The sequence below is a fragment of the Panthera uncia genome, chromosome X (assembly GCF_023721935.1).
Source record: "Panthera uncia isolate 11264 chromosome X, Puncia_PCG_1.0, whole genome shotgun sequence".
Taxonomy (NCBI): domain Eukaryota; kingdom Metazoa; phylum Chordata; class Mammalia; order Carnivora; family Felidae; genus Panthera; species Panthera uncia.
Window position 1 is genome coordinate 9,601,314 of NC_064817.1, and position 11,903 is coordinate 9,613,216.

An 11,903-nucleotide genomic window follows, 5' to 3' on the forward strand; every position below is an offset into this window, starting at 1 on the left:
AGTAATGCTGCTGTGAATAGAGGGGTGCATAGATGTCTGCAAATTAGTATTTGTTGTCTTTGCATAAATACCCAAGAGTGGAATTCCTAGATGATCTGGTAATTGTATTTTTAATCGTTTGAGGAAGCTCCGTATCGTTTTTCAGTCGCTGCACCACTTGGCTTTCCCACCAACAGTGCTGGAGGGTTCCTTTCTCTCTACACCCTCACCAACACTTGGTGGTACTCGGCGTTTTGATTCTAGCCATTCTGACACATGTCACCTGATCTCTCCTTGTAGTTTTAATTTGCGTTTTCCTGATGATGAGTGATGTTGGGCATCTTTTCCTGTGTCTTTTTGCCATCTGCGTGTCGTCTCTGGGAGCTGTCTCTTCAGGTAGTCCGGCCTTTTTGGTAGGATTATTTGGATTATTGGTGTTGAGTTGTATAAGTGCTTTACATATTTTAGTTTTCTTTTTTCAGAGAGTAGGAGAGGGGCAGAGGAAGAGGGAGAGAGAATCTTAAGCGGGTTCCGTGCCAGCACAGAGCCCTACACAGGGCTTGATCTCACGACTGTGACATCATGACCTGAGCCAAAAGCAAGAGTCTGACACTTAACGGACTGAGCCAGCCAGGTGCCCCTACGTGTTTTGGACATCATTGGATTTATCATTTACAAATCTCTTCTCCCCATTCGGTAGGATGCCTTTTGTTTGGTGATGGCTTTTTTTTTAAGCTGTGGAGAAGCTTTTTATTTTGATGTAGTCCCAGTGGTTTATTTTTTTTCTCTTGCCTCAAGAGACCTACCTAGAAAAATGTTGCGAAGGCTGCTGTCACAGAAATTCCTGCCTGTGCTCGCTTTGAGGATTTCTATGGATTCAGGTCTGAGGTTTAGGTCCTTAGCTTCTTTTGAGTTGATTTTTGTGTTGGGTATAAGAAAGTGGTCTAGTTTCTTTGTTTTGCATGTAGCTGTCCAGTTTTGCCAGCATCATTTACTGAAGAGGCTGTCTTTCCCCATTGTATATTGTTGTCTCATGTGTCAGATTAATTGGCCATATTAGCGTGAATTTCTTTTTGGGCTCTCTATTCTGTTTGATGGACGTGTCTATTTCTGTCAGTGCCATATGGTTTTGATTACTATAGCTTTCCAGCATATCTTGAAATCTGGGATTGTGATCCCACCAGCTTTGATCTTCTTTCTCAAGATTGCTTTGGCCCTTTGGGGTCTTCTGTGGTTCCATACAAATCTTAGTATTTGTTCGAGTTCTATTAAAGATGCTGTTGGGGGGGCACCTGGGGGCTCAGTCGGTTGAGCGTCCGACTTTGGCTTGTGTCATGATCTCACAGTTTGTGGGTTGCAGCCGCATGTCGGGCTCTGTGTACACAGTTCAGAGCCTGGAGCCTGCTTTGGATTCTTTCTCATTCTCTCAAAAATAAACATTATAAGATTATTTTTAAAATGCTGTTTGTATTTCGATAGGGATTGCATTGAATCTGTAGATTGCTTGGGGTAGCAGGGACATTTGAACAACATTACTTCTCACAATCCATGAGCATGGACTGGCTTTCTGTTGGTGTCCTCTTCAGTTTCTTTTATCAGTGTTGTATAGTTTTCCAAGTACAGGTCTTTCAGCTCCTTGGTTAGATTTATTTCTAGGTATTTTACTATTTTTGGTGCAATCGTAAATGGAGTTATGTTTTTGTACTACTTCATTAATAGCGTACATAAATGCAACTGATTTCTGGGTATTTTTCTATCCTGCAACTTCACTGAATCCATTTATTCTAATAGTTTTTTGGTGGAGTCTCTAGGGTTTTCTATGTATAGGATCATGTTGTCTGCAGAGAGTGACCGTTGACTTCTTCCTTTCCAATGTGGATGCCTTTTGTTTGTTTTTGAGAGAGACAGAGAAAGAGCATGTGTGCAAGTCGGGGAGGGACAGAGAGAGAGAGAGAGAGAGAGAGGGAGACACAGAATCTGAAGCAGGCTCCAGGCTCTGAGCTGTCAGCACAGAGCCCGACGCGGGGCCCGAACTCACAGACCGCGAGATCATGACCTGAGCCGGTCAGAGGCTCAACTGACTGAGCCACCCAGGTGCCCCATGGATGCCTTTTCTCATCTGATTGCTGTGGCTAGGACTTCTGGTACTATGTTGAGTCAAAGTGGGAAGAGTGGACCTCCTTGGCTTGTTCCTGATCTTAAGTTCCAATTTGCATATAATGGAAGTAAACCCTCAATTGGTAGTGGGTCCTGGGGTACGACTGCTTAAGCAGACGTGGGTGGGTGTGTTCAGGAGCACAGGGGTGGGTGGCTCAGTCTGGGATTCGGGTCTCCTGTGGGACCCCTGTTGATGCCTAGTCCCCATGGCAGGAGATGCTGACTCCTTCGTTCTGGGCTTCTGCATGTGGATTCCATTTTCTTGTACAGAGTTGAAAATTGCCACGTGTGCCTATTATCCTAAATCGTGTTAATGGTTTTTTAGATCACTCTTGTAATAAAGCCAAAAAGAAAGACGAGACACGTGTGCTGAGGGAGGGCTGTTTAGTTTACAGGGGGCTTGGAGTGTAGCACTCTTAGCCGGCACGTGCTGGGGGTGTGCACAATTGTTTTCAAAACGCTTTCGGGTTCTTTAAGAAATGAACTGCTCCCGGGAACAGCATGGTGATGAGGGTAGCACTTCTCTCCCAGCCAGTGCATGGGGGGTGCCCACTGCAGCGTAGCCCTTGTTGTCTGTGAGTCCAAGGAAAACTGCTCTTCTGCAACAGTTTCTTGAGTCCCAAAGAGTTTGCGTCATCCTGCGCTCTGGGGTTTTATATTCCTTCAACTTGACATCCTTGAATTTTATTCTTCCAATCCAGTCTTCATCAAAGACAGACAGAACTTGAAGAACAAGGAGAACTTTCAGATCCCGACAAGCTACCTTTTACGGACAATGAGGAATTTGGATCATCTTTTGAATGTAAGTTCAAATAGGAGTCCTGGTTTTTAGAAGTTAAGAATGTAGAAAGCTTAGTTCTGGTGAAACATAACCACGGTCATAAAAAGCGAAGCTGTTACAGATTAGGACATTTTGATTTTTGTGGTAAAACCACAGATATTAACATACTGCCTCATTTTTAAATCACAAAGATTTTCGGGGGGTGGGGGGTTGTTCGGAGTTCTGTTCGTTAAATGTTTCTGGATAGTTCACCATTTCAGAGTGGGAGCTAAGCCTCTAATTGAATCCTCAATTCAGTTTACCACTTTTGGGATTGCCTCAGATTTAAAATGATTTTTTTTGTTTGTTTCTCCTTTTATGGAACACGAGCATGCTAAGTTAGATTTGTTTGAATTACACTGATTCCATTGACTGCCTCAGATTTAGAAAGCCCATTGTTTGATTAAAGAATAGAGGTAAAATACTACAAGCTTAAAGAGTCTAGAAATGGTATCCTGGCCATGGCCCTGCTTTGTATATAAGCTGTCATCGTGTTTCGTGAGCTTCATCGCTAAGTGTGAAAGGTAGAATATTTTGAACATTTAAATGGCTTAGTAAACTTTTCAAAATCCCTGTGACTCCCCCTTGTTAGGCTCGTTAAATCATGATTTTAAATACAGTTCAAACGATTAGCAGCAACCAGGTGAGTTCTGGGACTCAGCTGATTTTCCTGTTGGGTGACGGATTGGATCGTGTGAATGAACGTGATTCTCAAAGCTAAAGAACACTTGCAGACGTGAACACGGGCAGACAGGCGGCTGTGATGCAGACTCTAGAGCTGGCCCGGCTGCTCTGGCCGAGACTTGATGCTCGGGAGCGAGCGGTTCCCCCGCCGCGCCGCACGCCCTTCCCTCGCTGTGGTTCCTGAGGACTCGCGTTCACACCTCTTGCAGATGCAGGGAGCACGCCGAGGCAGTTTGAGGTGGACGGCCTCCATCCTGCTGGCGACGTGCCTCACGTGGGTGCCACCGCCGCCGCGGTGTCTGCCGGACCTCTCGCTTGCTGCCACCCCAGTAAGTTTTGCTTTGTTTGTACTCACAAAATAAATTAACGAGTTAGTGATAGTTAATACTACTTCGTTTTCTAGTTATTTGCTTCTTCCATGCATTAAAGTCGGACAAGAAAAACCTTCCCGGGGCGCCTGGGGGGTCTCAGTAGGTTGAGCGTCTGACTCTTGATTCCCACCTGGGTCGCGATGTCCTGCTTTGTGGGTTCCAGCTCTGCATCGGGGTCTGCTCTGAAAACTGGAGCCTGCTTGGCATTCTCTGGTCCCCCTGCATCGTCCCTCACCTCACACTCTCTCTCTCAAAATACATAAAGGTTTTTCTTTTTTTAAAGTTGATCTACTTCAATCTTCAGGGAAGCTGATGACATTGGAGGAGAACTGGGTATCAGACTTGTCTGGCCTGGCCCACCTGGTCTTTCCTCTTCCCTTCTCCAGACCGCCTGCTTCCCTCCCCAGTGGAGACATTTGAGCTCTGCCCCAGGGCTCAGCCGACAGGCGTGTCCTTTTCTCCTTGAACCAGAGTGTTTTAGCCTCAGAGGTGAAAGGAAATGCCTCAAGTAAAACCACCCGTAGGTCCTTCCCAAACATCGGCAGAGCATCATCCCTAAAACCCATGGGATGCTTCTTGAAACCAGTCTGTTGGTTTCAGGCGCAGTTGAGAATATGAGGAATCACTGAAAGGAGCAAGAGGGTTGGTTTTTGCTGATTCCAGAGCAAGTCATTTCTGGAAAGTGCTCACTCAGACTCAATCAAGAGCCTTTTGCATATTGGATGCTTTTCTGGAAGCTGCCCCTGCTTCATGCAGCTTCTAGCAGGACAGTCAGCAGGCCATGGCTGATGGCATCCGATAGGAAGCTGATGGGGACAGTGGTGCCCTAGAGCAGCTCTGATGGGCAGACACTGGAGTGAGTAGAGAATAGAAATAATGCAATAGAATAAGGGACACGAACTGAGTTGACAGGCCTTCTGTTTCTGACAGGTACTGTACGTTACAATAAATGGCTTCTTAAATTACTATTAAACGGTGGGGTTACGTTTTGATCGTTGAGGAACTCTCAGATCTGTTGTTGTTTCACGTCTTCGTCTGGGCGCCAAGGGAGGTAAAGCCTAAAACTTACTATCTTTGTGCCAGTGGAAACCGTGCTTTCCTTGGCTCTTCCATCTGAAGAGGTTTCCCTCTGCCACTCTGGAGCCACCAAGTACACCTCGCAGCGAAGGAGCCCTTTCCTCATTGTCTCTTGAAATCTTCCCCCAAACGGCATCCTCGCCCTGAGGTCGCCACTCCGTACGAGTGACGTGCCTCCAGCGAGGAGGCTGCGTTTCTGCCTGTGCAAGTGGCCAGCGGCTGCCTCTGGGGTTCGAATTTCATGACCAGGATCAAGTGGAGACTGCTGCCACTCTCCTGTGGGAGACGCTAACTTTTGGTTGGTGACTAGAGCACAGCCACGAGGCTGGAAGTCCCGTCGTGAATCTGTGCTTGTCTGTGTGTTAGCCTTGCTGGGAAAGCTGAGGTTCTGGACCAGAGCTGGAGGAGAGAGGTCAGCGTAGTCCTCTGTGGAACTGAGACCAAGTTAAACACGTGAGGCGTGGGGACGTGTGTTGGCAGCCTAGAGAACAGGCGATTCAAACCCGGACCTTGGCCGGAAGGGACAGAAGTAGGGAGACGGGTGCTTATGGGTCTTGACAAGGCAGGGACAAGGTACTGTGTGAATATGGCGCTGAAGTGGCCACTTGTCACTGTAGGAATGAGGAGCTCACAGAAGATGTGGCATTCAGGTGAGGGCTGGCATCCTGGGTGGGGCTTGGGGGAAGGGAGCACATCTGCTTGAGGAGGACGTGCGAGCGGGTAGCAGGGCAGACGGCGCTGTACTCGGGCACCCGTGTGCGTGCCGGCGCCTAGACGGGAAGTTTCGGACGTGAACGTTCAGGTGATCCAGGAGGTCAGGCAGGAAGGGAAAAGGCAGTTTGGCACTCGACCGCCACGGGTTTGGATTCCACCGGAGCGGAGCATGTGCACAGCACATCCGGAAGTGACTGGTGCTCACGCAGGTGAAGGTGGGCTGCCTGGAGGCCTGGAGAGACCTTGGTCACGGAGACCCTCGACCAAGTGATGTCGGCCACCCGGGTGAACGGTGATGAGGACCTGAACTGCAGCAGGAGGAGGAAGAGGAAAGTGTAAGCCCTGGTGACCGAGTGGACGTGGTGTGGCCAAGAGCATGACTCCAGGGACAAGGATGAGGAGTTCAGCTAGGAAGCCAGGGCTGCAGGATCTCCTGTGTCGATGGCAGGGAGCCCGGTAGAAACATGGGTGTGAGCAAACATGGAGAGAGGTCAGGACCGGAGAGGGAGGTGTGGGAAAGGTGGGGGATCAGCCCGGCGGAGGTGGGCGGAGGCAGTTACTTGGCTAGACCAGGGGGAGGGTGTGGTGGTGTCCCATGGGAGGTGCAGGAGAGACTGCAGCACCCCTGCACGGGAGCAAGGCGGGGAGTTACAAGAGGGCTGTGTCTGGGCGCCTGGGGGGCGGGGCTCAATCAGGTAAGTATCCGACTCTGGGTTTCCGCTCTGGTCATGATCTCCTGTGTGGGTTTGAGCCCACGTGGGGCTCTGTCCTAACCGCACAGAGTCTGCTTGGGATTCTGTCTCTCCCCTTCTCTCTGACCCTTCCCCACTTGTGCACACACACGTTTGCGTTCTGTCTCTCAAATAAGTATACTTAAAAAAAAAAAAAAAAGGGGGGGGGGTGGGGGCTGTGTAAATGAATAGGGACTAACGGTTAAGTCTGAATCCTAGAGATGGGGGGAGGCTCCTAACCAGAGGCAGAAGTGGAAAGGTAGGGCTTGCCTGGGGAAGCAGTGAGGAGGTGGGCAAAGACGGGGAGAAGATGTGATGGGGGGGGCGTGGGAGGCAGCTAAAGTCATCGTGGTCAGGGTGGCTTATCTGCATCTCAGCCAAGTAAAGGCGGGGTGCGGTGCTCGGAGTGGGTTTGGGGGCTCACAGATGGAACAGGCCAAGAGCCCTCTGAGAACCCGACAGATTCTTCCTGAGGCTTGGGAAGGGCCCCTGCGAAGCAGTCCTGCTTACATCTGAAAAATCTGGTGCTGGAAACGACTTGCTCTTTATTTTCTGTCCCATCAGGTGTAGATCAGAAACCAATGGGAGAACAGAAGGAAGAAGAAAAAATATGGGAACAGCACATGACAGAACAAAAGCAAAGAGAAGACATAAGGAAGAGTGAACTGCAAGAAGCTTTAGAAAGGGAACGAAGAGAACTAGAGAAGCTGGATCAAGAGCGGGTAACGATCAGTGCAACCCAATTCTCTGTACCGGCGTTGGCACGGTGCCCTTCCTGAGTCCCTTGCTCTCAGGGAGGGAGGTCCTTGCTGTGTCCCAAAGTCCTAGGAGTGGCGGCAACTTTGTCTGGTTTTGGTTTTCTACCATACAACATTCTTGCAGTATTATGGACTGTGTTGTCTATGCAGTACTTGACGTCTCTGTAACTTATAACTGGACGTTTGTACCTCTCAACCCCCTTTATTTCACCCATCCGCCACCCACCTATCCTGCTGGCAAGCACCAGTCTTCTGTATTTGAGCCTGGGTGTTTTTGGTTTGTTTTTTAGATGGCACATAGAAGTGAAATCATGGGGTATCTTTCTCTGACTTCACTTAGCCTCCTACCCTCTAGGTCCATCTTTTGTCGCAAATGCCAAGATCTCCTCCTTTCTATGACTAACACTCCGTTGTCTGTATATACTACATTTCTTTTATCCATTCGTCTTTGGACGGACGGTCAGTTGCTTCCATATCTTGGCCATGGTAAATCAAGTTGCTGTAAACAGAGAGGTGCATATATCTTATCAAATGAACGTTTTGGGGCTTTTTTGTATAAAGACCCGGTTACGGATTCACTGGATCCTGTGGTAATGGTATTCTCAATCTTTTGAGGAACCTTCATTCTGTTCCTCAGAGTGGCTGCACCAGTGATGACTCCTCCACATCCTCGCCAGCGTGGGTTGGTTGTTTCTTGCCTTTTCAATTTTGGCCATTCTGATGGGTGTGACGTCCTATCTGGTTGCTTTGATTTGCATTTTCCTGATGATTGATGTTGAGCATATTTTCATATCTCTGCTGGTCATCTGAATGTATTTGGAAAAATGTTTATTCAGGTCTTCTGCCCATTTTTGATTGGATTTTTGGGGTTTTGTTTTTTTCCTGTTTTGGTATTGTGTAAGTTCTCCATATATTTTGGATAACCTTTCATTGGATATATCACTTACAAAAATGTTCTCTCATTCGGTAGGTTGTTGTTTCATTTTGTTGATGGTTTCCTTTGCTGTGCTGAAACTTGTATCTTGATGTAGTCCCAATGGTTTATTGTTGCTTTTGTTTCCCTTGCCTCAGGAGATCTATCTAGAAAAATGTCAAAGGCCAATGTCTGATGACTACCTATGCTTTCTTCTAGGAGTTTTATGGTTTCAGTTCTCACCTTGATGTCTTGAATCTTTTTGAGCTTGTTTTTAAGAATGTGGTCCAGGCGCACCTGGGTGGCTCAGTCGGTTGAGCATCCGACTTCGACTCAGGTCATGATCTCATGCTCAGGGTTCAAGCCCCGCACCGAGCTCTGTGCTGACAGCTCAGAGCCTGGACCCTGTTACAGATTCTGTGCGTCTGTGTGTGTGTGTGTGTGTGTGTGTGTGTCTCTCTCTCTGCCCCTCCCCCACTCGTACTCTGTCTCTGCCTGCCCCCCCCCTCTCAAAATAAACATAATAATGTGGTCCAATTTCCCCAGCACCATTTATTGAAGAGACTGTCTTTTCCCTACTGTATATTCTTGCCTCTTCTGTTGTAGATTAATTGACCATATTAGTGTGCGTTTATTTTGGGGCTTTCTATTCTGTTCCATTAATCGGTGTGTCTGTTTGTGCCAGTGCCATACCGTTTGGATTACTACAGCTTCATAGTCTATCTTGAAATGTGGGATTGTGATACCTCTGGCTTTGCTGTTTAAGATTGTTTTTGGCTAATGGGTCTTTTACGGTTCCATACAAATCTTAGTATTAGTAGGTTTAGTATTACTAAAAGCCTGCTTTAGGCGTCCCAATCTTCTCCTTTCCTTTAAAAGACTGAGAGAGGTTGTGTATAACATAGACCTTAGGAGTTTCACAACAAAGAGGAGCTTTTACGAGCTCATTGGCATGCATTCTCCTCTGGTCCTGGAAATAAGCCATAAATAAAGTTTATTTGTGAGAGAGGGTGGGAGGGAGAGAGGACACGCCCATGAGCAGGGGAGGAGGGGCAGAGAGCCAGAAGCCCAAGCAGGCTCTGCACTGCCGGCACAGAGCCCACCTCGGGACTTGAACTCCCATGAGATCATGACCTGAGCCAAAACCAAGAGTCAGACGCTTTAACCCACCGAGCCACCCAGGCGCCCCTAGATCTTGCCTTTTTTAAATGGGGTTTAAAGAAAGCTTCCGAGGTCAGCTAGGTGGGATGAGAGTAACCCAGGGGAAGTGACTGCTGGTCACCGGTACCTTCCTGGGGCTCCCTCGTCCTCCTCCTTCCTCTGGGTTTGTTCTGGCCTTCTTGGTCCTGATTGTGGTTCCAGGCGTGTGGATTACTCTTGTCACTTTACACGCTTGCTGAGTCTTCTTGAAATCTTCCATATGGATGTTCTTGGACTCCTGGTTAATTTGGCCTAAAGCACAGGACACGTGAGGCGAATTAATCCCCTCCTTCATTGAGATGGCTTGTTTGGTTTCTCTTGCATGGCAATGACTTCAGTTAAGGAAATTGTTCTTTGGCATGCAGGTTGTACTTAAAGGATCAGGATTATATTACTATGCATTTTTAAACGTTTAAAAGTTGTTGTGATGTATTTGTGTTTCCTATGCTGGTGCCTATGTATTCCACAGAGGATGATTGAAGAATCATTGAAGATTGAAATGGAAAAAGAAATGGAAATGACTGTTGAAGAAACGAAAGACCAGCCTGTCTGTGGTGAAAATCCTTTAGAGAAGTACATGAGAATTCTTCAGCAACATCAAGACCAGGAGTCTGCAGATAAGGTGCTGATGCTTTGGACCGGCCGTCTGTGGAAGGGGTGCCGGGGGATGCTTTGGTTTGTTTGAAGACCTTAGGACGAGAATCTGCCTTCTCCGTCGGAGACCAAAAGTAGAGGCGTAGAAGATGCAAAGTTCAAATAGAGCCTTGAATCTCTTGGCCAAATTTCATCACTTTTGTTTGGGTAAAGATGGAAGAGATCTCGATGTGTCAAATTTGATAAAAGTTGACCTGTGTCTCATTATTTTAAGAACAAGAAAGAAAAAATGAAAGGTGTATTCATGAATAAAAAATGCATTAGTGCTCTCTGAGACCTAAATACTTAAGTCTCAGACACTGGGTGTTGAGAATGGGTAGCAGGTGGTTTATTTTGATACACCTACTAAATTTGATGTTTAGAAGTCACCTCTTTTTCAGTTTCTTAAATGACCTTTATCTCAGAGTTGTTAGAGACATCAAAGTATTGAATAAAATTCCTACATGTGTAATTTCAAAATTCTTTTTCCCTCTTGGTATCAGAGTTCAAAGGTGGTCAGAGAAGGCTCCCAAGTGGAAACACTGCCATCTAGCAACAAAGATGAAAGGTATGGTTCCCCCAACGTGACGTTGCCTGCACAAACCATCGCGTGGGGGCTTGTGTCAGCCAAGGGAAGTGTTCAGATGTTTGAGTCTGTCTGTGAGAAATGAGTGAAACAATCAAAATTTAGGGACTTCAAAAAAAAAAAAAAACAACATACAGCATCTTTTAATTTGTGAAATTGGTTCTGAAATAAATAGTAAGCAAGGGCACAAAGCCCACAGGGAAAGAATGAGAACATGATAAAGATCCCTGAATAAATTTAACAAAAATTTAATAAAAATATTTTATTTTTCCTTTAGTTTCACAGGCTTTTCTCCCGAAGGGCCAGATGACTTCTGGTAACCATGTTTGCTGCTGACTGCCTTACCCATGTAATGTGACTTGAGGCCTGTTGATTTTTTTTTTTTTTTTTAATTTTTTTTTCAACGTTTTTAATTTATTTTTGGGACAGAGAGAGACAGAGCATGAACGGGGGAGGGGCAGAGAGAGAGGGAGACACAGAATCGGAAGCAGGCTCCAGGCTCCGAGCCATCAGCCCAGAGCCTGACGCGGGGCTCGAACTCACGGACCGCGAGATCGTGACCTGGCTGAAGTCGGACGCTTAACTGACTGCGCCACCCAGGCGCCCCTGTTGATTTTCTGTAACGACACAAAATCCTCAATAAAAATCTTACATGAAATCCCATGTGATTGTGTTTTTCATAATTTTATTTGGGTTATAAACGAAAAATCATCTAGTCTGGCAACACCTCTTCAGGCTTTGTATGACGCTAGAAGGAGCTGGGGGTGGTAGGTTTGTTTTCACCTCCCCATTTTTGTCTTGCGTGATCTGTATTCAAAAACTTACTGGCCAAGTTCCGGACCTACATTTTGGAAGTCTCCTCTGTTGCTTTCCTCTCCAGAGTTGGGCTGCCTACCCCCTGCCAAACAGGAGGCCATCTTCCCCACGCTCTCCTTCTGATCTGGCGCTGGAAATAGACACAGGTCCTTCCATCCCAGGCTCTAGAAAGAGTACGGTATCCCCTCTGGTCTTGCCTTTTGACATCTTTTTCTTAGGAACAAACACAACTCCTTAGATGGTGATCGAGAAGGTGACGTTTGCCAAGCACTTTGTGTACCAGATACAATTTAAAACCTTGATAATGTATAACCTCAATTCTTGTTATCACCATATGAAATGTGTACTAGGACTATCCATATTTTACAGATGACAAAACACGAGGCACAGAGGTTAGTGACTTGGCCAGGGTCTCCTAGCCATCAAATTGCAGAGCCGGGACGTGTGCCCCGGTGAGAGACCGG

At 46.9% G+C, this 11,903-nt stretch overlaps 1 protein-coding gene across 6 annotated transcripts in view; it reads left to right on the plus strand.

The window, feature by feature from the left end:
* The window catches only part of OFD1 (OFD1 centriole and centriolar satellite protein), a 41,863-nt gene extending 30,756 nt beyond the window's left edge, over window positions 1-11,107 (plus strand). For 2 of the 6 annotated variants that reach the window (XM_049643444.1, XM_049643446.1), the window contains 5 exons: window positions 2,838-2,938; window positions 3,850-3,969; window positions 7,098-7,255; window positions 9,874-10,026; window positions 10,541-10,753. In XM_049643444.1, the coding sequence (XP_049499401.1) occupies window positions 2,838-2,938; window positions 3,850-3,969; window positions 7,098-7,255; window positions 9,874-10,026; window positions 10,541-10,708 (700 nt within the window). In that variant the 3' untranslated portion in view covers window positions 10,709-10,753. Of the gene's footprint in view, window positions 1-2,837; window positions 2,939-3,849; window positions 3,970-4,941; window positions 6,138-7,097; window positions 7,256-9,873; window positions 10,027-10,540; window positions 10,754-10,900 lie in introns of those variants that run through there. The other 4 variants (XM_049643447.1, XR_007460449.1, XM_049643443.1 and 1 more) reach the window with 4 other exon arrangements.
* Window positions 11,108-11,903: the final 796 nt, after the last annotated feature.